Source organism: Diospyros lotus, chromosome 7, assembly GCF_014633365.1.
Source record: "Diospyros lotus cultivar Yz01 chromosome 7, ASM1463336v1, whole genome shotgun sequence".
Classification (NCBI taxonomy): domain Eukaryota; kingdom Viridiplantae; phylum Streptophyta; class Magnoliopsida; order Ericales; family Ebenaceae; genus Diospyros; species Diospyros lotus.
In genome coordinates, this window is record NC_068344.1 from 85,786 (window position 1) to 111,920 (window position 26,135).

At 36.7% G+C, this 26,135-nt stretch overlaps 1 protein-coding gene across 2 annotated transcripts; it reads left to right on the plus strand.

Moving 5' to 3' along the window:
• Positions 1-5,415: 5,415 nt before the first annotated feature.
• LOC127806716 (uncharacterized) lies at positions 5,416-26,135 on the plus strand. Of its 2 annotated transcripts, none has more exons than XM_052344178.1 (6): positions 5,416-6,049; positions 8,216-8,327; positions 8,425-8,518; positions 8,645-8,822; positions 8,902-8,971; positions 25,692-26,135. In XM_052344178.1, exons 1-6 carry the CDS (start codon positions 5,466-5,468, stop codon positions 26,022-26,024), a joined length of 1,371 nt encoding a protein of 456 aa, XP_052200138.1. In that variant the 5' UTR covers positions 5,416-5,465; the 3' UTR covers positions 26,025-26,135. The 2 variants fall into 2 exon arrangements, with proteins under 2 accessions (XP_052200138.1, XP_052200140.1); XM_052344180.1 differs by having other exon boundaries at positions 25,701-26,135.

Below are 26,135 nucleotides of genomic sequence, written 5' to 3' on the forward strand. Positions count from 1 at the left end.
AATTATTATATACTTGTTAATGTTTTATAATAAAAAGAAAAAAATACCAACTTATATTCTACATACCAGTCTGTATTATAATAAATTTCAATATAATAATGCAGCTTATATTCTATATACATGTACGAATTCTACAATTCCAGCTTATATTCTATAATTAAATACCAGCTTGTATTATACAATTCCAAACAAATAAAATATAAAAAAATAAATACAAAATAATGCACAGCAATCAATGCTCTGCAATCTAAAAGAAATTAAAATCAAAATGCACACCAATTAGTACTACTAACATCAAATTATAACTACATAAAAAAAAAATTACATTATCATACACCGATTGATATCCGCCAGCCGATATATATACATGTGAGTATATATGTGTCTGTGTACATAAATATATATGTGTGCTTGTGTGTATAGATATATATGTGCCTGTGTATGTGTATGTTTGTGTTTGTATATATGTATGTGTGTGTTTGTGGACGGAAAAATTATTAATCTCAACCATTCAAATGTATCAAAACTTCATCCCATCCATTGAAATGTATCTCTCATACATTTGAGACATTTTCAAAAACCATCTTGTCGTTTGCATCCATACATATATAATATATATATATATATACATAAACAAATACATGCATATATATTTATATATGTTTATAGGTACATATATGACCATATACATGTATATACTTACATTTATATATATATATATATATATATACACATACATATAGTCATATATGTCTATCATTATACATAGAGACATACAATTGTTCACATGCATATGCATATATGTGTGTATATACCAACATAAGGTTATACATAAACATATATATATGTGTACGCATATTTACATTGTATATACTTCTGTATGTATTGTGTATATAAACATATGTACATATATATAGATTTATATATACATAAATAAACATATATAAATGCATTTTGACATATACATATATACAAAATATCAGCATGCATTTATTTAAATCAGTATACATGTACAAATATACATATATACACATACATATATGCATAGATATATGTAAATATAAGCATATACGTAGATACAAGTATATACATATATACATTTGCTTAAGTACATATGCTTATACATGTATTTCTATGGAAACATATATACATACACATATATGCACACATATATATACCTATATAAATACATACAAATTTATTTATATACATATCTATACGTACATACATATAGAAATGTGCATATTTACATATACACCCCCACATATATCTACATATATACATGTTTATAACATACATATATATATATCCATATATTTAAAACATACATATACATATGTATATATATAAACATATATAGATGAATATACATAGATACATATATACATGTAGATGTTTATGTATACATTTATATGTACATATAACATTTATACTATACATACCTAAGCATTATATATACATTTGTATGTATTGTGTATATAAACAAATATACAAGATAAGCATACATATATATACTGTACATGTATACAAATTTACATACATACATATATATTTATATTTGCATAAATAAATGTGCATGAAGTTTGCACATGTATACATATAGCCATGTCTATTCAAATACGTCCATATATACATATACATAAATATATAAATAAATAAATATATATAACATACACATGCTTGTGTATAGGTATATATACAAACATGCATATATATAAACAAATATACATACACATACATACATATATATGCACATAGATAGATACACATATATATATATGTATACATATATACACATGGGTACATACATACATTGATACATACCCGCACATATATAGATATATATACACATATATATGTATATGCTTACAAATATATGTATATAGATACATAGATACATGTATTCACATATCACAAGCATATAGAACAATATATATACATACATGTAGATATACGTTTATATGGACACATATATACATACGCATATATCCCACGACGTCATTTATCTCGCTTTGATATATTTTCAGATTTATTTTTTATTATTACTTTTTTTTCTTTTCTTTTCTTTTTTTCCTTTTCTTATTTCTTCTTTCTTCTTCTCTTCCTTCTCCTTCTTCTACTTCTTTCTTCTTTCTTCTTCCTTACGCGCATGCTGCTGCCAGCTATCCTTGCATACCAGCCCACATGCCGTCATTTGCAACTCCGCCACCACGCAACTTTAATGCTGCTATTACATCGATCAAATCATAAGGCAATATCAAACATGACTTAATTGCCTTTTTCGAGATGCCTCAATCCCTTATCCTTCCCTCGATCGCACATCCATCTTAGAAAATATCTCAGCATTTTGCAGTTGTTTAACAATTCATCAAATCCCAGTAAAAATATATCATCTCATTCAAAGCCTAAAAATCTACATCCTCAATCAAGCTATACATAGTTAAGCATCCAAAAATCTCAAGCGATCGAACATTTATAATTTATAATCTCAAATCGCGCATGCACAAATATATGTATATATATTACACATTTGGTCCACATAATACATCCTTATATCACTTGGGAATTTCCCTAATTGCAAATACACCCTCTAACATTTGAATAAATTTGCATTACGATATTTAAAATACAAAATTAATAACTCCAAACTTATTCGAAGAAATCGATTTCGCTTCGGTATCCTCACCGAGCTATTGATTCATCCCAAAATCATCTCATGATTGCCTCATTCTCAAAATCGGATCACCTCTAGGGTTCCCTCAGCTTTCCAAAGGCCCCCTTCAACCACTCGATTTTTCAGTCCGAAACACAACTGCATTTTAGTTGTACCAAAAATCGTCTTTGATCCAATTTCTTTTAATACCATAAATCTTATCTTGGAACGCTCATTGAGACTCTATCATTTTCCTTAAACCTTTACATTCTGAGACATTCCCCGCAGTCGATTCGGTACATATAACTGTAAGAAATTATACTTAAGCCCCTAATCTCTTGATAATTTTACCTACGGCCCAAATTAAATTACTACAATAACATACAAATACACACATATATATACATATATACATACAATCATATGGATACATTCGTTTATGTGTACATATATGTCTATATTTATGTATGTATACATGTATATAAAAATATATAGGCACATATGTCTTTATATATTTATTCTGATGTATACATGTATCGATATATATATTTTATTTTTTATATACATATATATACAAATACATATATGCATTCATATATATACCTATGCACACAAATATATTCAAATTTACTTATATACATATATATAAACATGAAAATATCCAACTGCACAACATATCCATTAGTGCAGACAAATAGATCGACCAATGTGATTGGTTGTTCAAGAGCTAGAGACTCCCTTAGTGGCAAAATGGTGGTCCCTTACAAAAAAGCCGACACAGCTACAATTTTACACTTCCAACATCGCATTTCTAAAACAGTCTAGATATTGCCTCAACGTCTCCATGGGACCTTGTCGGATGCTAATGAAGTATATAGGGTCGTTCTTTCTTGAGGCGTTACCTGTGAAAGCCACAACAAACTCTACTTGCAACTGTTCATAGAATGTGATGTAGCTAGATGGCAACTCACTGAACCAAGCGTGAGCATACTCTAAAAAGATTACAGGAAAACTACGCATGTGGCGTTACTTCATTTGTACAGGGATTCGAATCATTGGGCATGGATGATGGGATCCCATCTCCCACTATATTCAGGTAGGTGCGAGAGCTTGAACTTGGGCTAAAGGGCATGACTGAACACATCTTTAGAGAAAAAAATCCTCTGCGGTTGCCTGTCATCGGATAATGCCCCCGTCGTCTTTTTTCTCAAAAACTTCCTAAATTAGCTTCTTGATTTCCCAGCCTCAAGAAGCTAGGAAGGCCTCGGGTTTGGAATCCCATGCAAGTCTATGCGCATCCCTACTAAAAGTGGTGCTTCCTACAATTTCATCCTCTGTAATGGCTTTACTAGTGTTCCTACGCCTTTCTGAGTACAAAACCTCGCAGTAGGAGGTAGGTTGCTATGATTTAGGAGGGGCCACTGGAGACTGAGATGAGTGTTGTTGCGGGGGCATTGAAGTTTGTCTAGAAGTGCTAATGCAGATTCCTCTTGAGACAAACGTCTTTGGGGCTTGAGTTTCCCTAGGAGTAGAAAGGAGCCTGCACAACAACTCAAATAGGTGCTTCAAGGTTTTGGATTTTTCCTCATCGTTTTTCCTTAAATCTTCATATCTTTGCTCCGACATCTGGAATTCCTTGAGGGATACGATAGAGGACTTCTTAGCCCCAAAGGTTATGGGAATATTGGCTTGCACTTGGCCGCCTTCAGTGTTGCTTGGTTGGACTAGTTCGGGGATCTATCTGGGGGATGTCCTTGTTACCCAGAAGGCTACCAAGGGTGTCCAGAAGTTTAGCGTGTAGAGGAGTAGGTGCAGGAGAATTTTGTTCAATGGACCAATCTTGCTCTAGCAGGCACCATTCATTGGCCACCTCGCTTCTCTGTCTCCTCTAGGAAGTCATGGGCTCTGGGGAAATAGCTGGCAAATGCTCCCTAGTAGTAGCCTCTCGTTGTACTAGGGTACTAAAATGTGTAACTTTAAGCTGAGGTCCTCTTATTCAAGTGGATCTTGTAGTCTTCGGAGAATGACTTTTTACCTATTTTTCATAAACGATGCTAAATTGTTATTTTTTAATTACAACATTAAGTTTATTTATTTTAGGGAACAGCTCAGGCAAAGTCCAGACAAAAGCTCAAGATCTAGGTAGAGAAGGGTCAATAGGCATATATTTATATCTAGCTCAAGATATATAATTTTATTAATTAATCATATATTTAAATTAAATGTATTAATAAAAAATCAAATTTATTTTATAACTACTTTTGATAATATATGAAATACTTCATTACAAGGTACAATTAGTAAAATCCTTTACCCAAAAAGTCATTTTTTGAATGGATTTATTTGTAAAAATAAGTGGTATGTTTTTTATTCATTACTTTCTAGCTTTTCACAACTTATAATTTTTTTTTTGTTTATTAAACATATAATTATGTAACTAACAGTTTAAAATTCATCTTATTCAAACACTTTTAATATTATATTATTACCATAAGCTATTGTAACTTAAAAACATTATCGAACTTTTAAGTGAAACAAGCTCTTTAAGGAAATGTAAAATGTGATAGGGCTAAGCTTAAAATGGAGTGAAGTGTACAAAATATGTCTAAAATTATTTAGCATTTTTCGTATTTTAATTGGGTGCTATATTAAAAATTATTTTTTAACATAATGCTATGTTGGTAAAATTTAAAAAAAAATTCCGTAATACGTGTATTATCTACGCTCGTTGAATCCCAATCCCAAAGAAAGAAAGTATGAGAGGGCTTCCCGTTATTCCCTTCCTCGCTGGAAGTAGGCAGCGGGCGCCATTATGGGAGCAACCAGTACCACATTCTCGTCATTACCATCTGCCACATCTGCTGCTAGGTATGCTAATCAATCAGTTAACCATAAAGCCGGCATCTTGTCTCCTTCACTGCCGTCAATGGTACGAGGTCTTGGGCCTCTGCCGATCGGCGAGCCTCACGGATTCACAGGTAGTTTCTTAAATTACAATCGTCATCCACTGAACGGTATTGCTGCTGGTCATTGTTTCCGCAAGCGGAAGAATCCCGTAATTTCCATTATCTCTGAAATGAATGTCACGAATAATGATGATGAAGCCTCATCCGTGACCGCTTACGCAACTTTCTTCTCCGATTCTGCCGTACCGAGCATTGGCAGAGATACTCAGAGGAGCACTGGCAACCACAGTAGCTTGGAGTTGTCTTTGGAAGTTAGAGAGATAGAAGAAAGGTGCAATAAATGGCAATGGAGGGGCCACGACATTAATTACTTAGTTCATCATGGTAGAGGGGTCGAAGACGCGAACAATCCTTCAAATTCAGATTCTAATATTCGGCCGCCTCTCCTCCTTGTTCACGGGTTTGGTGCTTCTGTTGCTCATTGGCGCAGGTACTAGTGATTTTGCTTCGTCTAGGAACTCATAAATGCTTGCTTCACGTCCAGTGTCCTAGTTGGTCTGGTAATTCGGTTTATGTTTCCGTAAATTTCATTTTAATTAACTCTTGCTACAGCGCAACCCATTTAGCTTCCTAATTTAATATTCTCTTCCCTGCTTAGCTTTTTTAGCATGTTCCGTTGGTCTTACCTTTTTCATTCTTTCTAATCAATACTTGATTTTTTTTTTTTGTTCTGAATTGGAAGTAAGAATTGCCATGACAGATTTTCTTCTAAATTATTGAAGCGTTAGGATGAGCTTGAGATTAAACTGAAGACAATGAGTGTAATTTTTTTTTTTTTTTTTTTTACTTCTGTAAGTTGGCTACACTATGTGATAATCTTTGTATAATTTTTCCCAAGTTGAATTTTCTGTGTTAATTAAATTGCTTGGTGTTGGTTAGATCATGTTTTGTTTGGAGGCGGAAAAGGAGTTGGAATTTGTATTCTAATTTTGCTTAATTAGGTTAATCTCCTATTAGTAGCATTATTGGGGGGAGGTTAAGCCCTTGCCCCAGAAGCGTGAGGTGTTAAGAGGAAGGCAGCCTAGTGCTGCCTCAATTCCTCACCTCCCCATGAGACAGCTGCACCCAGCATGCACACTTGTCCAGCTATTCATCTGGCCATACCAACACATGCTCCATCTGAAATCAACCATCGAAGCCAAACTTTCGTGGGGTTAGGCTACTTTGGCCAATGTACTGAGACTTGGGGTTGCTTTAGCAAGGAGAGCCATTTCAAAGAAATGTGAATTACTGGTCTGTCTGATTGTCTCTTTTTAGTGCCCTCCCTTTCCCTTTTGCCTGTGTATGTTATGCACTCCAGTTGAAGTCAGAGTACCAAATGGATGTCACTGTGGAGTCAGCTGAATCGTCCAACAAGATAGCTATCGTGATTGAGAAACAATGTTGATGGAAATGATGTATGGTCCTATACTACCAGTACTTCTTTCATGAGAGGCTACTGTTTGTGTTTCCAATATTCTGTGTATTCTAGTTTGCGATAACTTATGTTGAACTACTAATGTATCAAAACAATGGTAAATCCTCACTTGAATGTTGGATTCTGACTTATATCTGGACCTATTGGTTTGCAAGCAATAAATTCTTTATCCTGCCCCTGGGTACAGATAATCGCATTTTTTTTATATGAAAGTTCTAATGGTCATAGTTTGTGATGTATGTGATTATCTCCTACCTGTCTGCCACTGTCATCCTTCCATCTTCTCGATCTCGTACGCCATTTCATCGTTTTGTCCGTTGCCATCGTCCTTCTGTCTTCTTGATCTTGTCCTGGTTTTGCTATTCCGTCCACCACCGTCGTCCTTTCATCTTCTCAATCTCATAGTGGTTCTGCCGCTCTGTCGTTCCATCCGTCTTTGACCCACGATTGCAACTCCGAGCTCTTCAACTGGCAACCAGTGGCCAGTGACCATCCATCTTCTCATTTGTATGTATTTATATATTCTTATTCCTAACTCTTTTCTGGGTGGACTGTGAATGTATTATGAATGTATAAATATATTTATATATATATATATTGTGAATGTATGTATATAGTTGTGACTGTGAATATATGTACATATATAGTTGTGATTCTGTGAATATATGTATGTATATATATGTGTGTGTAGAGAGAGAGTGATGATGAAGTGGAAGAACTTTCATAAATTTTATTGTGTTTAATTATCTTCTTTCTTTGGATTTATTGTTTGTTTTTAATTATTAAATCATGATTCATGAGTAATAGAACTTGTGTTTATGTTTGTTTATATTTGTTTGAATGGATTATGGAATTTATGTTTATGTTTGATTGAATAATTATTTTTTTTAAACTTTTATATTAAAAATTATATTTACAAAAGGCTCCTATCTTTTTCTTTATTTACGTTCTTTTCCCGCGTTTCCGTTTCTTATTTTTTTGGAGAATGCCATTTTTCCATTTCTGTTCCGTATCATATCCATTTCCCATTTCTATTTCCATGCAAGCTAGTTACCTGTTACTGGAGAAAGATTGTCATTCTTTACTCATCAAGTGAGTGGAGATGATGACTATATGTTTCTAAGTATTGCTTTAACTTATACTGCTTTAACTTTTAAGTGATATTTAAGGTCTCTCCAGGAATATTTTGACACTGGCTCAAAATCACACTGTTTATGTAATTGACCTTCTTGGTTTTGGTGCTTCTGATAAACCAGCAGATTTTCCATATAGCACAGAATCATGGGCTCAGGTACATCTTTGAGAGAACTTTAAATTCGTGGTTTTTGAATGTCATTGGACTCTTAGCATTTGGAGTTAGTCTCACATCAGTAATTCAATGTGGGCAGTTAATATTGGATTTCTTGAATGAAATTGTTCAAAGGCCAACTGTACTGATAGGGAATTCTGTCGGAAGTCTTGCTTGTGTTATTGCTGCTTCAGGTATGTTCTCCTGTTCTAACTGAACGAATAAATATTTCCTTATTTGTGAGATATTGGAATGGACCAGTAAGTTTGGAAACATTTTGACACTGATGTTCCGTTTGTTTGCTTGTTTTCTCCAATCAGAACCTACTCAGTCCTTGGTTCGAGGGCTTGTTCTTTTAAATTGTGCTGGTGGCATGAACAATAAGGCAATTGTTGATGATTGGAGGATCAGGCTGTTGTTACCACTCCTTTGGTTTTTTGACTTCTTATTGAATCAAAGGAGGATTGCTTCATTCATCTTTGAACGTGTGACACAGCGGTACTTTCTCTCTTAGGTGTTTATTTTGATTTGGGATGTTAGAAGGCTGAATGTGAAAATTCACATTTCATGGATGCAGAGATAATTTGAGGAACATCTTACTCTCTGTTTATGGAAATAAGGAGTCTGTGGATGAAGATCTGGTACAGGTACTATAATTTTCCTGTCAATGCTTGCTTTTGTATGTCAATGATATAAGGGTTTTTACATCTACCATAGCCTGAAGGATTTGCATTGATCTCTAGACAACTTAAGTGCATACAGACTAACTTCTGAACATGTAATGACTCACCATGGTCTATCTGGTCAATCCGATTGTAGTACTGCACCTTAATTTAAAAATCACAGTTAACGTACTGGGGTGAGATGTCGCCAAAGGAGGATGATGCAAATGCTTTGCTATAAGTTAGTTTTGACCAGGGTACTTCCCTTTATAATTAATATTTCTTAACACCCTGCATCCTGTTTGAGGCTTAAAGGAAGAATAAGGGTGAACGGAAAGTTGAGAGCCTACCCATTGTAGGGAGAATTGATGTATTTTTTAATTGACTTATGGAAGCAAGAATGTTAAAACTCAAGTAAGCAGCTGACTTAAAAGTCAAATTTGGGAGACTAAATGAAGAGACAATTAATTGCATTTTTGGGTATGTTATTAAGCTTAATGAGATAGTTCTAATGACATAGAATTATTAATTTTGGTTGAAATTTGTAAAAGTTGGGATTAGAGGCCAATCAAAGTGATCAAAAGTAATTGAGAGGGTGGAGGTTAAGGAACTTCTAGCTTTCTCCAGCAATCTGGAATAAGGAAACGGCTTCTAGAATAGTGATGAGGTGTCCTATGGTTGCTGAAATAGGTAATGTTATATCACACAAAAAATTGCCACCACAAGAATGACACGTGGCAGCAGCTTTTGTTGGAGCAGGTAACTGAGTATTGCATAAGGATTTTTTTTTTTATGGTTGCTGAAATAGGTAATGTTATATCACACAAAAAATTGCCACCACAAGAATGACATGTGGCAGCAGCTTTTGTTGGAGCAGGTAACTGAGTATTGCATAAGGATTTTTTTTTTTTTTTTTTCTGAGTGTTGCATAAGGGTAATTATAGGGGTGTGCGTGGTTTGGTTTTTCAAAAAAATAGAACCGAACTGCTTGGTTTGATTTTTTTTCAGTTCTGGTTCTTGAAAAACATAGCCTTTTCTCTTTTTCTTTTTTCCTGTAAATAATCTTTTTCCTTTTACCAAAATTAAAAAAATTGAAATGGTAATTAGGAACCTGTCATGGTCCTAGGGTTTAGCCTAGGATTGGAATGGAAATCGGAAGGATCCGATACAGTGAAGGTCAAGAACAGAATGTATAGAAGGGAAGTTGAAGAAGAATGAGGGAGAAATTAGAGAGAATTGAGGGAGAATGGCAGACTTCCAATGCAGTGAAGGTCAAGAACAGAATGTATAGAAGGGAAGTTGAAGAAGAATGGGGGAGAAATTAGAGAGAATTGAGGGAGAATGGCAGACTTCCAATGCAGTGAAGGTCAAGAACAGAATGTATAGAAGGGAAGTTGAAGAAGAATGGGGGAGAAATTAGAGAGAATTGAGGGAGAATGGCAGACGAACAAGAGAGAGAGATTAGAGAGAAATCTTGGGAGAGAAATTGGAATTTCTATTATCATTCAACGTAAGAATCCCATCCATTCATAGCAGCCTTATATAGGCATACTTGTCTCCTAACAGCCTTGCACATGCAGCCATGTGCTCCTAACTAATTGCTAAAATATCTCCTAATAAGCCTATTACTACATTATCCCTTTAATGCTCCTTGGGTCATGACAATTCCTCCCTCTTGAGAGAGTTCTTGTCCTCAAGAACTTATAGCAAGTAGCCATTGCTTCATCCAATTCCTGCCTTTGCTATCTGATCTATCTTTATTTCTTTCTCTTTCTAGGCCTCTTCTTCTTCCTCGTTCTGAAGTGTTGAAGATCAACTCCAAGCCTAAGTTGTCCCACTTCCATAGGAGAAACTTTATCAAATGCAAGCCCCATACAACCACCTCCTCCTATAACTGTCCAATCAATTTCGGTCTTCCATTGAAAAACATGATCAACCACGCCTAGCCTGATATGGTTAGTAGTTGGAACTTGGAGTCTAAAGGAAGAGTTAATTGTATCCATGGCTTCCTTAGATAGTTCATCCCCGTCCCATACAAGTAAGTTAAGCAAGTATCGCTAGCTGCAGTTATTGCATTTCCATCCAACCCACTACCATGTTCTATTGCAAAATTACCAACATCCTGGAAATGCAACAATGGGAAATTGTTGACTTGCCTTAGAAACTTAGACAAGGCTTGCTTGTGAGCTTCAGAACTAGGTGCTGCCACAACCCCAATTCTAGCAGTTGGTTCCTCTGTCAATACAGTAGACATAAACATGAATTTTCCCGTTGGAGCAAGAACCACTAGAGCAGCTGTAGTTCCATTCCTTACTATCAAACTTTTGACTTCTTCAGTTATCTCTCTTAGCTTCCCACCAGTTATCAGATGTCCCTAAAATTCCTTATCCAATCCACACATCTTCACAACGTTAGAAGATGTTTCCACAGGGGATGCATGTTCAATCATGCCATTTCTAGTTATAGTAAGGGACTCAATCTTCCTTGCCAACCAAACCTAGCCCTGATATTGCAGCTCACCAACCATAATTTGAACAATTGCAACAGCAGGAAACTCCTTTCCTAGAGCTGTTTCCTGATCATTGTCGTACACCCCATACGTATCTTCCCCACTTTCCTCTTCCAGCCTTTCAGTAGGTGCTTCCTGAGGTATTATTTCTTCTTTTAACTCCTCAATCACTACAACTAAATCCCTCTCCAATTCTAGAGATTCCTTTGTGTCTCTTGTCATTCCTGACAACTGATTGAATGCCTCAAGCATCTCTTGTCTTGGACTTTCGATATTATCATCTGGATCATCCTCATCAACAACCTCCTTTCCAAATGAATCAGAGTACTCCTTTAATTCTTCTTTTATCCAAACACCTTGAACTAACCCCTCAGACTTTCTGTTGTTGCTACCAGCACTGTCCTGACAGTCACTCCTCCTACTTCTCCTTCAAATTCGAGTTGACACTAACGTCCTTGTGTGTCGGAATCAATTCTGAGATTCAATGGCCGTCTCCGTCTTCAAAACTCGAACATGAGTGTCTTTGATTTGCAACTGAATTGCCGTTCAGAACCGCCTAACGCAATGGATCAACCACCTCCGTACTCTAGTTTTAATCACTGAAATTAATTTCAGTAGCCTTCTAATTGAATCGGAACCCAAGCCAGGGACAGCTACAGCCCCATCACTATCCAATCACTCCAGAACCACTGGAATTCGCCAAACTCTGATCGTTGAATATTAATAGGATTTGATGAATCATAGCCGAGAATCGTTGGCTATGATACCATTTGTCGTGGTCCTAGAGTTTAGCCTAGGACTAGAATCGAAATCGGAAGGATCCGATACAATGAAGGTCAAGAACAAAATGTATAGAAGGGAAGTTGAAGAAGAATGGGGGAGAAATTAGAGAAAATTGAGGGAGAATGGTAGACAAACGAGAGAGAGAGATTGGAAAGAAATCTTGGGAGAGAAATTGGAATTTCTATTATCATTCAACATAAGAATCTCATCCATTTACAGCAGCCTTATATAGGCATATTTGTCTCCTAATTGCTAAAATATCTCCTAATAAGCCTATTACTACATTACCCCTTTAATGCTCCTTGGGTCATGACAGAACCATGCTCTAAATATTAATTTCTCTATTCCTCCTTAATTCTGAAGAAACCAAAGCTTGGGCTGTTCCAAACTTCCAGTCATTCATCAATGGGAGGGCATGTTCTATTTGGTAATCTCCTCGCAAGCACAAATCAACTGATACTTTTATAATTTTTTAAAAATATAAAACAACTATAAACAATTAAACATATTGATTTTTTTTTAAAAAATTTAACTGCAGACTCAAACCATTGCAACTGCATCAGTCTTTCCATCTTAATTTATCATCAACAATGGCCAGCTTACTACAAATTTCTGTGCACTCTTGATACCACCATTGTTACTTGTTTAAATCTCTTGCTGAACATTCACATTTCCAAAGGAATCTCTCTTTGTTATTCACAGCACATGAACTTTCTCTATTTATATTTTTCAGTTTCTATTCTGCAAAACAGAACCAAAAATGTATAAAAATACATAAAATATATAAAAGAAATTCAACAAAACAGTTTCCTGATGGTTAAATATTAACAGCAAATAGGTGTTTTTAGTTGTTTTTTGTACAATAGGTCGAAAATAACATTTAAAGCCTGTTTGGAACCAATTTCAATATAATGGGAATTCAAATTCCATAGTTTTAATGATTCCGACAGAATTGGAATTCTAATTATTTCGTTTAGTGCAAATCCTTAAAAATTAGAATTGAATTCCAATTCTTGAGTTTAGAACAAGATGAGAATAAAATTAAATAAATGGTTTGACCATATTACCCTTATCAACTCAATAAAAAAAAAGTTAATGGATAACATTAAACAATTAATATTAAGTCTACATGTTCTCGATAAAATAAATAACATTGAATTACATATTCTTGTATTGTAGAAAAATTTAATTAAGATATTAAATGTCAAAAATAAGATTACACAGCCATCATATATATAACCATGACATTTTATCATTGAAAATATAATAATTAATAAAATGTTAACTTAAATAATGTTAAAAATATGATTTCATCAAGTATTTTTTTCACAATTTCTAAGATAAGGTAAGAAAATTAACATTACAAACATGAAGAAAAAGAATGAGGATGAGGATGTAAGAAAACCTAGGAAGATGAGAAAATCATATATATATTATAAATAGAATTCTAGCTCCAGAGTTTAAGCGTAAATGGAATTCCAATCCCTACATTTTTTAATTCCAAACACAATAATTCATTAAAATTGTGGAATTGGAACTCCAATTCTGAAGTTTTTGAGGATTCTAAACAAGCTGTTAAGATCCCAAAATTGGAATCAAGATTCCAATTCTGAAGTGGGGTTATGGTTCGGTTTTTTGGTCCCATTCGATCGTTTAGCACTACTAACCAAAATCGATACAAGGTCCTTGGTTTTTTGAAAAGTAAGAATCAAACCAAACCGAATGGTAACAAAACTTGAAGTGGACCAAATGGAAATGTTCAGTTTGGCTTAGTTTCTCAATCTTTCTGGATCATATGCACACAGCACACCCTATGGAGAATGCAACCAAGCAAAGGCTATGAAGCACATTTAGTTGCTTCAACACCTTAGAATTTGCCCATAAATAGGCCATTTCCCTGTTACGACCCTAAGGGGTTGACAAGGGCCTAAATGTAATTAGTTTTCGGAAGGAGCAAGTTGTAATTAGCCTCTTATTGTAATAACCCATAGTTGTACCAATTAGTTACAGCTATCTCCACTTGCGCATGGCAGTTAGAAGCCATGCAAGGCCTATAAAAGGGATGTAATACCGAGGATGGGATTTTATGAAAGGAAATAGAACATAAATCTTTCCCTCTAAATTCTCCCTCCTATCATTCAAACATCCTTTCTCCCTCCAATCCAAATTCATTCCCTAATTGTATAAGTCTTAGATCCGAGACTTATCATTTGGTATTAGAGCCAAACATCCTTGGCGATTGAAGCGGATAGTACTTGAAGCAAATTTAATGGCGAAAGGCACACGTATGAAGCAACTGGAGACGCGCTTGGAGGCTCTAGAGTTTGGGATGAATCAAACTCATGAGGCGATTGCGCAAGGTCGGGAAGATCAAGTTGCTGCCAGGGAGATGATGCAAAGGGAATTGGAGAAGCATCGGGAAACCATTGATCAGTATGGCCAGAGAATTCACAGCATATTCAATATGCTCTCTGCCCTCCCACAATTCAGGTTGCCACCTGAATTTTCCCCACGATCGATAGTTGAAACCAGCCATTCCGGCCACGGAATACTTCCATGACTTGACGAACTGATGGAGACAAGCGAGCCGTCAAAGGCAGACACTGGAGCACCGGTAAGAGGTCCGAATTCTTTCACTCCAAAGCCTCGTTTAGAGATTCCGTTGTTTGACAGATCCAACCCGAAGTGGTGGATCCGTCGATGTTAGAGGTTCTTCCAATTATATAATGTGGCCGAAGGACAGAGGATCACCATGGCAACGGCGTATCTCAATGATACTGCTAACTCATGGTATCAAGGGTGGACTAAGGTGAGAGAGGTGGAAGCGGGATGGAATGAGTTCGCAGAGGAACTTTGTGTCAGATTTGGGGAGAAGAACATGTCCGACGTGATCGAGGAGTTCAAGATGTTAAAACAAACGAGCACGGTGAACGACTATCTGGATAAGTTCGAGGAACTAAGAGCACTCATGTGGAACGCACAACCATGTTTAACGAAACAGTACTTTGTCTCAAACTTTGTGAGTGGCCTCAGAGGAGAATTGCGATCGATGGTGAAGATGATGCTGCCTACGACAGTGAGGCAGGCTGCAGAAAAGGCCAGGCTCCAAGAAGCAACACTAGAAGCCATATTCGAGAGGGGAAAAACGTAGCTTAGAGGTAATACAAACCCTTCCCCATCGCTGGGGATGGGAATAAATTCGAAGGGATTGAATGTGGGGGTAACCCCAGGGCTCCCTAAGGCAAATTACAATGGTGCAAGAAGTATCACAATGGAACAGAGAAGGCAGCTCGGGCTATGTTACAAATGTGGTGAGAAGTATGGAATAGGCCATCAGTGTAAACGACAACTATTGAAAATGGAAGGCAAGGAAGAGGAAGAAGGAGAGATCAAGGAGGACGACCTGGAGTTGGTGAAAACAACAGAGATAGAAGATGAAGGGGGAGAGATATCCTTCATGCATTAAAAGGAGAACCCAAGGGGAAAATAATAAAAGTCAAAGGAGAAGCTGGAAGGAGGAAGTTGATGGTTCTCATAGACAGTGGCAGCACACATAGCTTCCTGAGTGAAGCCACTGCCACTGATCTTCAGTGTGAACTAATGGCCACCACACCGTTGTCTATTACGCTGGCCAATGGTAACCGAATGTTCAGTTCAGCCACTACAAATGCGCGGGATTCCAGTGGATCATGCAAGGGCAGGAGTTTTCGATGGACCTAAGAGTGCTCGATTTAGGAGGCTATGATATCGTCCTATGGGTGGATTGGATGAGGACCGTCAGGCCCCTTACATTTGATTTCAATAAGCTGGAAGTGACAGTAAAGGTGGAGGGTAAGAAGCTAACACTGGTGGGAAGTCTAGAGTTAGGAGAATGCAGAATCATCACAGGGAAAAAGTTGCAAAAATTGCTCGCAAAAGGGAAGGACCACATCTCACAGCTATTCTCCATTCATGCTGTGGAAATGGTGGAGACTAGCTACACGGAACTAAGAGGTAGTAAGGAACAGAAAGAGGAAGTCGAACCACTTCAGAAGAGGTAAACTCCTTCGATGTAATCAATGAACTTTTGATTGAATTTAAGGATTTGTTTACTGAACCCACTTCCCTTCCTCCTACCCGAACCTTAGACCATGCCATTCCCTTGAAGCCAAATTCAGAACCCGTTAACATACAACCCTATCGTTACCCTCCCATACAGAAGTCTGAAATAGAAAAACAAGTCAAACAAATGCTTTCTTCCTCAATTATACAACCCAGCCAAAGTCCCTATGCATCACTGGTTCTACCTGTTAAAAAAAAAGATGGCACCTAGTGATTTTGTATAGACTACCGCCAACTCAACTCCCTAACCATCAAAAATAAATTCCCTATTCCTATCATAGAAGATTTGATGGATGAATTACATGGGGCAACTATTTTTTCTAAGCTAGATTTACGATCTAGATACCACCAGATCAGAATGAAGCCTTCTAACACCCATAAAACCGCATTTCGAACTCACCAAGGCCTCTATGAATTTCTTGTTATGCCTTTTGACCTCACTAATGCTCCAGCTACCTTTCAAGCCTTAATGAACCAATTATTTGCTCCTTACCTCAGAAAATTCATATTAGTATTCTGTGATGATATACTAATATATAGCCATAGCCTGGAACTCCATCTTTCCCACCTACGAACAGCATTTCAAATCCTTAAACACAATCAATTGTATGTTAAGAAATCAAAATGCTTGTTTGCTCAAAAGGAGGTGGAATATCTGGGACATGTGATATCAGAAAAATGAGTAAGTACTGATCCAAAGAAGATCACTGCTATGAAAAAATGGCCGCAGCCTACAAATGTTAAAGAACTGAGGGGATTTCTGGGACTCATAGGCTACTACCGACGATTTGTGCCTCACTATGGAATAATCAATAAGCCTATGACAAAACTGCTAAAGAAAGATAAGTTTCAGTGGAATCCCAAGGCAAATATGGCCCTTACAACCCTGAAGGAGGCAATGACAAAGGTTCCCATATTGGCTCTTCCTGATTTCTCAAAGCCGTTTGTGCTAGAGACGGACATCAGTGACATAGGGGTGGGAGCAGTGCTCATGCAGGAAGGCAGGCCATTAGCATACCTTAGCCAAGCGCTAGCCACAAGGCATTCAGGGCTAAGTGTATATGATAAGGAGCTAATAGTTGTATTGGTAGCAGTTGACAAATGGAGGCACTATCTAAAGGGAGGCCCCCTTTCATCATCAAGACCAATCATGACAGTTTGAGACACTTAATGCAACAAAGGCTACACACTCAGCTCCAAAGGAAAGGGGTCTCTAAATTGTTGGGATTGGATTATGTAATCCAACACAGACAAGGGAGGGAAAATAAAGTGGCCGACGCATTGTCCGGACGGGAAGAAAAGGCCAATTGCAGTGCCATCACCGCCGTTATTCCTGATTGGGTAAAAGAGGTCACAGAAAGCTATGAGCACACCACACATTTGAAGGAACTACAAGAACAGTTGGCCGTAAATCCTAATGAAAGCAGAGGATATACAATGGCACAAGGATTGATCCGTTACCGAGGCAGAATAGTAGTTGGGGAAGACCCGAGACTAAGAAGACGGATTCTGCAATCCTTGCATGACTCTCCCGAAGGGGGCATTCAGGCATTCGGGCTACCTACCACAGGGTCAAACGTATGTTCTTTTGGACAGGACTCAAGAAAGAAGTAATGGAGTTTGTGTTATCTTGTCCTACTTGCCAAAGATGCAAACATGAGCATGTAGCCTTACCGGGACTCCTCCAACCACTAGCCATTCCAGAACGGGTTTTGAAGGGGTGTCTATGGACTTCGTTGAAGGACTTCCCCGATCTGAAGGTAAGGACACCATTCTAGTAATTGTGGATAAGCTGACCAAATTTGCTTATTTCGTCAGCCTCACCCACCCCTTCACGGCCCAAGAAGTGGCCAGGCAATTCCTTGATTCGGTGGTGAAGATTCATGGGATTCCAAAATCAATAATGTCCAATAGGGACAAAATTTTTACAAGCCATTTTTGGCAGGAACTGTTTAAGCACCTGGGCGTAGGATTGCATATGTCCACAGCATATCATCTGAAGATGGACGGACAAACGGAGAGGGTGAACCAATGTTTGAAGTCCTACCTATGTTGTATCTGTTTTGCTAAGCCTAAGAGTTGGGGTAGATGGCTTTCCATGGCACAATGGTGGTACAATTCCAGCTACCACAATGCCATCAAAAAGTCCCCCTTTGAGGCACTATTTGGATACCCAGCTCCTACCCTGCCCGCTCTAATGAATGCTCCCACAGTAGTGCCGACCGTGGGCGAATATCTGTAGCAAAGGCAGATGGTAACTTAGCTATTAAAGAAGAAACTAACCACTGCTCAAAATCGGATGAAGCAAGTGGCAGACAGAAGGAGAAGTGACCAGGACTTCAATGTGAGTGATAAGGTTTATTTGAAAGTCAAGAGGTTCCTCCAACACTCCTTCTCCTCAACCCCTGCCTCTAAATTGAGTCCCAAGTACTTCAGGCCATTCACTGTGCTTGCTAAAGTGGGCAAAGTAGCTTATAAGTTGAAACTTCCGAAAGGGACAGTCACCCACCCGGTGTTCCATGTATCGCTACTGAAGAAAGCAATAGAACCAAGGGCAACAACCAGCTCCCAACTTCCGCCAATGGATGAAGACATGGAGGTTATTGTAGAACCCCAAGCTATTGTAGACCGACGGATCACCTACAAGGATACTATCCTACTAACGGAAGTGCTGGTCCAATGGAGCCACTTGCACCCAGATAATGCAACCTGGGAGTACCTACCCGATCTACTGAAGCACACCCTCGAGCAGCCCAGCTACTGTCCTTTCTTGGGGACAAGAAAGATCTCAAGGGGAGGGGAAATGTTACGACCCTAAGGGGTTGACAAGGGCCAAAATGTAATTAGTTTTCGGAAGGAGCAAGCTGTAATTAGCCTCTTATTGTAATAACCCATAGATGTACCAATTAGTTACAGTTATCTCCACTTGTGAATGGCAGTTAGAAGCCATGCAAGGCCTATAAAAGGGATGTAATACCGAGGATGGGATTTTATGAAAGGAAATACAACATAAATCTTTCCCTCCAAATTTCTCTTCCTTATTTCCCTCTAAATTCTCCCTCCTATCATTCAAACATCCTTTCTCCCTCCAATCCAAATTCATTCCCTAATTGTATAAGTCTCAGATCCGAGACTTATCATTCCCATTCATTTCATAGCACAAGGAGTTAAGAGTGAGAAAGTGCTGAGAGGAGAATAAAAAGAGGGAAGTTGAGGAGGTTTTGTAGGAATTCAAGAAAAGCTTGAAGAAGTTGTTTATGGTTAATTAATGTTGGCATGATCCATGAAATCATTTTTATGGCAGCTTGCTATGCATTAGAGGAGCATATAAAGTTGGTTTATGTTATATTTTTATGATTAAGCTCAGTTGGAGACTAAAATTAAATGTATGTAGGCAGGCATGGAAAGACCAGTCGATTAGAAATCAATTGAATGCATGATAGTTGACTACTCTTGTGACTGCTGAAAAACTGAATCGAAGGAAGGTTAACTAGTAGCTGGGATAGTAGAAGGTCATGGTCAGCTGTCACTTGAAAGATTAGCTGTGTGAGGAAGGGACAATTGACTATGGGCTGACTATCCATAGCCAAGGCAGGAGAGTCAACTAGTTACACCGATTAATGGGCATAAAGAACTGAAAATGAGAAGAAATACACTTTCAAAGTGAAGGTTCTGCACAAATGAAATAACGGCAAGTTGTACTCATCGAGTGAATGCTATTTGGCATTTAATTCATGAAGAGGCTTTTTATAAATAATGCGCCCATATGAAAGAAAATCTTCTTTTGAGTGCAGTGTGTCATGCCAGCTTTGGTGGTCAAATTTTTGGATTAATGGCGGTAGGCTTGTTTGTATAGGAAGTATGCTTGAGTTTTGAGCCTTATTCCTTCATGCTTCATGCGATATATTTGGCATGTAAGGATTTGAGAGCTTTTCGGGGGTTGAGAGTCATTATTGTATATGTGTGCTTTTGCCTTTGTTTTGCATAGGGTTCACCCCCCATTTTAGTGTCTACTACTCTTCGTACTAGTTTATTTATCATATCATAGCTTATGTATAGATATTTAAATATATAAGTAGAAGCATAAGCTGAAAGAGCAACACATCTTGTTCATGTGCCATGTGGGTTCAAATGAATGCTCTTTTATTTTCCCATTTCTATTCCTCAAAGGAACTCTGCCTATGAATTCCTATATACAGTCAGTCCTAACCCTGAATAAAAGAGAAGGGTTATATTAGGTAGCTTTTTTTTTTTTTTTTTTGAAAGAAGATATGAATTTATTAATTAATTTAAGAGAGAACCGTGAACAACAAAAACAACCCAAACAGATCAAAACCCTCACACCACCAAATGAGACTTAAGATAGCCAACGTAATGCTCGTTGGATCAAGCAACATGAATTCTAGATAAATGACAAATCATTGGCTTTTGGTTTCATAGCTACACCATTGCACTCTTGCTTGTGGTGAAAAATGAGGTAGAGTCGCTAGATTGGTGCTTGAATGTAAAGTCTACTAGGGTTCCCACATTTTCATGGACAAATGCATGCTAAGAAGTTAGTCAAAGATCATAGATTAAAGATTAGATTATGGAAAATTGGGACTTTGCGCAGAAAATCTATATATGGAAGTAGTGGAAGTGATGATTAGGAGAAAGATTAATATTATGTGCCTCTAAAAAGCGAATATGATAGAGAGAGCTAAAATGTTGACAAAATCTGGATATAAACTTTGGTACTAAAGGAATATTTAGGCAAAGAATGAGTGGGCACTATTATGGATAAGTCTTTGAAGTACAGGGTAGTAGATGTGTAAAGGATAGGAGATAGGATTATTACAACTAAAATTGATCTAGGAGAGAAAAAAAAAAAACTATGAATGTATTAGTGCATATGCACCGCAAGTTGGGCTAGGAGAGGAGATAAACAAAGAAATTCAAAAAGATACATAGAGGGGTTGATACAAGAAATACTTAGAGGAGAGAATATCATCATAGGAGGTGGCTTAAATGGTTGTGTGGGTAGAGAAGGAAAAGGGAATGGGTATTGAGATGTACATGGAGGTTATGAATTTGAAGAAAGAAATAATGAGGGTAAAGTTATAATTTGGATTTTGCCATGACATATGAGCTCATAATAGTTAACACTAGGTTCAAAAAACGAGATGAACACTTACATATTAGGCATACATGTGTTTTTAGATCTTAAGATTGCTCCTTTGTAACTGGAAAGTCATGGGTTCAAGTTGTGAATTCGACTTCTTTTTGAAGCAAGGGTAAGGTTTTGTACAAAAATGACCCTTGCAAAGCAAGAAGCCTCTTACACTATGGATGCCTATAAATTTAATTGATCCTTAGTATCCATACCAAGGATTTAGAACATTCAAATTTCTAGATATCTTCATGTTGCTTTATTTTAGCAGAGGTATATATTTGGTTTTTTATGTGACACTGGGCTATTAGGATCTAGCTTATTGCAGTGTATCCGAACACCAAACTTGTACCAAGTCAACTTGCTCTATTCTGATGATTCAAATCAATATATCTAAGACTAGTTAGGAACTTGAATTACTTGACTATTATTGAAATGGATACATCTAATGGGAGCACATGGCCATTGGTACTCATTTATGATCATGTTCATATTGCTCCTAAATCCTAATCTAGGATTTTAGAGAGGATTAAACCTAGAGTTTTTTTAATTAAAATAATATCCAGTTCAAAATTTACCAAACTAGTATCCTACAAGCCACCTCACCTGCCAGAGTTGCAAAAATGCTAGTGTGGGCAGGCCAAGTTGAGAACTTGTAGTGGTATTAGCAGTTCTCCTCCAAGTTAAAACCGTTGGCATTACCAGTGGTTTTAAACTGAAGAAGAAATATTTCTGAAACAATCTGAAGATGCCTTAAAAGAGAAAAAAAACCCTAGCAAGCAATAAGAATTCTTTGTATTGACATTACTATTACACCCCCTCTACATCCCAAGTTTCAACAATGTGTCCTCTGATGATTCCAAATTTTCCCAACCATATAAGCATCCCAAACATATTCCATTTTAGAGACTTTGAAGTATGTTAACATACAAGAAACTAAAAAGAACAGTTGGAAAGTGCGCGCGCAATTATGGTTGTGCATGAATTACACATATATACACAGTCATATACATGATTATTTTTCATCTTGGGACTTCAATTAAACAACATAACAACAACATATCCAACTGTTATCCCACTATGTGGAGTTGGCTACATGAATTTTAGACTTCTATGTGGATTACATCCCAACAGATAGTTTGTCTAGAATTCATATTAGGATCCGACTAGGTTTTATGCTAGCTGTCGGCTACCTAACCCAACCCTCCTCTTTTATCCGGGTTTGGGACCGACAGTGGATAATATCCCCTGACGAAGTAATGATGAAATAAAATTTCAACACCATCTTCATATGGAGAAGTTTCATAAGATGGTGGTGAATGAAGATAATTGATATAGTTGTGTTCTATCACTTAGTTGACACGGTGAAACCAACAAGTACAATATGGAAACACAACACTTATGTTTTAATAATATTATGTTTAATCCTTTCACACTTAGATATACAAATAGGAAGTCTGTTCTAAAGGTGACATTGTAATAGATATATAGAGAGACAATTGTCAAAATATCCTAGAAGTATTTACTTGACTGCATGAAAATGGGCTATATGTGAAAAATATAAATATATACTTATATATATACACATTTTTTTTTTACAAGAATGAGTGTTCTTTCTTGGATATGTCAAGAAAGAAGAGTGGAAGTTATCAATATTATTCTTGACTTGTTCAGTGAACTTGGTTATATTATACTACCAATGGTTGCATATGCAAAAATTGTGCTCAACTCCAAAACAAAGAAAATTTGTGGAAATAAAGAAGAAATGGCCAATAAACAAGGATGCAACCAAGACTTTTCTATTTGCTCATCTTATTTTTGAAAGGCCAGGATAGACTAGCAATAACAGTAAACAACTAGAAGTAAACTAATCAAACACCAAAATCTTAGGGCCTTCTCAGTTATAGAAAACATTTTTAATTTTTCAACTCTAATTTTCTATTAAATGGTTGAATCTCCAATTAGAAAATAAAAAACTCAATTTTCTATGTTTTCAACTCTATGCCATGAATTGGAAAACATCAAAAAAGATGTTCTCTAAATTTTTTAAAAAATGAATTCTATTTCTTTTTGAAACATAAAATGTTAAAGTATGTTTAGTTGTAAATTGGAGTTGAAAATGAAAAAATATTTTCTACAACTGAATGGACCTTTAATTTCTTCATTTGGTTTAAAAAGTAAAGCCTGATATTTTATTTTACTCAAATTTTACTCTCCATGTCGTTTGCAGCCAAATCAAAGATGGTTTTTGAAACATAAGTTTTCATTTATGGATATATTCATACATGGGCACAAACAAGGAGGAACCTATGAATATTTGATCGAAAAATAGGGATTAATAGTCTTATATTTTTTTTTCAACAAATCTGTCCTAACAAAGCCAAAATGAAACTTTACAATAGGATATAACCAATTCATTGTGGAATCCTATGTGAAGTATAACTAAAGCAAAAAATAAAAGTTTATTTAGCATATACATGTTTGTGTTAAAGAAAACTCAAGGCAAAACTAGACTCTTACACATGGAGATGAAGCAAATGGATACTTTACAAAGTGAAGAGGAAATCTTATGAACCCGCTAACATATATATACACCTCAACCCCAACTTAACGAGCCTAAATCATGACAAAACACATGGTGATAATATGCCATTTGATTCATCATCTAACGGAATTTTATTATATTTTCATATTCAAGCCCCTCATGAAAATTTCTTTACATTGCAATGGACTGTGTTTTACCTGAAAAGTCTAACAAACAGATGGAGTGAGTTTTTTTATATAAACTTAGTAAGATGATATATAAATATGCATATTGATACAGAAGTACCAAGTCATTGTACAGGGGAGTCACATAATAGTTTAGTAAAACAATGCAGATCACATTGCCCCCATGATTACTCAGTATTTACACAGATTTGCATCGATGCTAGAATAGCAACCTTCTTGTTGCAATTTCAGAATAGCAACTTTGTTGTTGGCTTGTTGCATAATCAGAATAGCATAATCGAAATAGCAGCTGAGTTTAGTTGTATCGGAAAATCAAGTACAGTACCATCTTACCTTCCAAAATTTTGCTTCAAAAATCTTTTGCTTCCAGTCTCAAAGGTCTTTACTTAATCTCAAATTTTTGTTTTATTACCCATCACTAACACCTTCTCTCTATTCTTTCATCTTGTTTATTTACTTCCAGAATCTACTCGTTCTGTGCCAATTGTTAATATATATTTTTTTTCTATTTTCTTCCTTGACTGCCAAGCATGGTTACTTGAACTAAATTGAGTGTCCTTACCATTAGTTTGAAACTTGCTAGTTGCTTGTGGATAGGGACGTGAGACTTTGAGAGACTTGAGTTGAGTGAGATATATTTATTCTAAGCAACTGCCATGTGATACGGATGCTCCAGCTTGAGGGACACAAAGTGATATGGATTTTTTCTGGCCTAGGGCTACAAGTGTGAAGCATAAAATATGGAAATTGGTCTAAGTAACCAAATCTAGAAAGACAGGAAGGGCTAACATCAGGGAAATACTCTTCCTAATATGACAATTCAAAAATCTATCTAATCTAGGCATGGAAGGAGAATTCCTAGGGTTGGCACAAATGAAGCAACCATTCTTTTCTAGATGAATCCATAACCTCTCCTCAAAATCTATGAAATCCGAGAAGCCTAATCACATTAGGCTACAAGCCGCCTATCCAAATAAAACCGTGCTCCGGATTTTTTTTTTTTTTTAAAATAGATGATAAACAAAGAATAACCTCATACAAATGTGAAATCTTGGAGAGAATCTTTGAAACTGACAGGACCAAACTGCCCCTGGCACGCCCCATGTTTCCAGACTGCCCCAAGCTACCCAAGGTGTTCTCATATAGTCCTAGCAATATCTGAAGATACCAACTACGTCTTAAGTCTCTTAGAGGCACACCCAATTGTCCTTCCACTTTCTAATTAAGAAAGCATAATTCCGCAGTAAAGACTAATGCAGTTTAGTTTGAGGTTTTGTCTCAATCAAGGTTTTCAGTATTAGGTTTATAAGAGTATTATTAGTAATCATTTCCATTTGTGTTGTATGACTGCAACAGTGCAACTTATTGCTTCAGATCATGTAAATGCGATTTTTTTCCTGATAGTTTATGTATTTACTATTAATGGTTAAAAGAAATTGCAGATCATTAAGCAACCAACACATGATCAAGGAGCTCTTGACGCTTTTGTTTCCATTGTGACGGGGCCACCAGGGCCGAATCCTGTGCAGTTGATGCCAAGGATCACCTTACCTGTACTAGTTTTATGGGGTGATCAAGACCCTTTCACCCCTTTGGATGGTCCTGTAGGTAGATACTTCTCGTCCTTGCCAGCTCAACTACCAAATGTAAGTCTGTTTGTTCTGGAAGGCGTAGGACATTGCCCTCATGATGACAGACCAGACTTGGTACATGGAAAACTGATTCCGTGGCTGGATCTTCTCCCCGCTTCCAAGACATTGTCATGATTTGAGCGTCCATTTGTTAACTCGACGTGACTGATATTTCCAGTGGACGTATAACGAATGCCCCAGTGATTATATGACATAACAAATGGATAACTATGTTCTAAATCTTTC

What these genes read in the sequence shown, in the direction of transcription:
- LOC127806716 (XM_052344178.1), top strand. Translation starts at nt 5,466, where the DNA reads ATGGGAGCAACCAGTACCACATTCTCGTCATTACCATCTGCCACATCT. An exon ending in GCACAGAATCATGGGCTCAG is followed by an intron (nt 8,328 to 8,424) that starts GTACATCTTTGA and finishes CAATGTGGGCAG; the next exon opens with TTAATATTGGATTTCTTGAA. An exon ending in TGGATGAAGATCTGGTACAG is followed by an intron (nt 8,972 to 25,691) that starts GTACTATAATTT and finishes AATGGTTAAAAG; the next exon opens with AAATTGCAGATCATTAAGCA.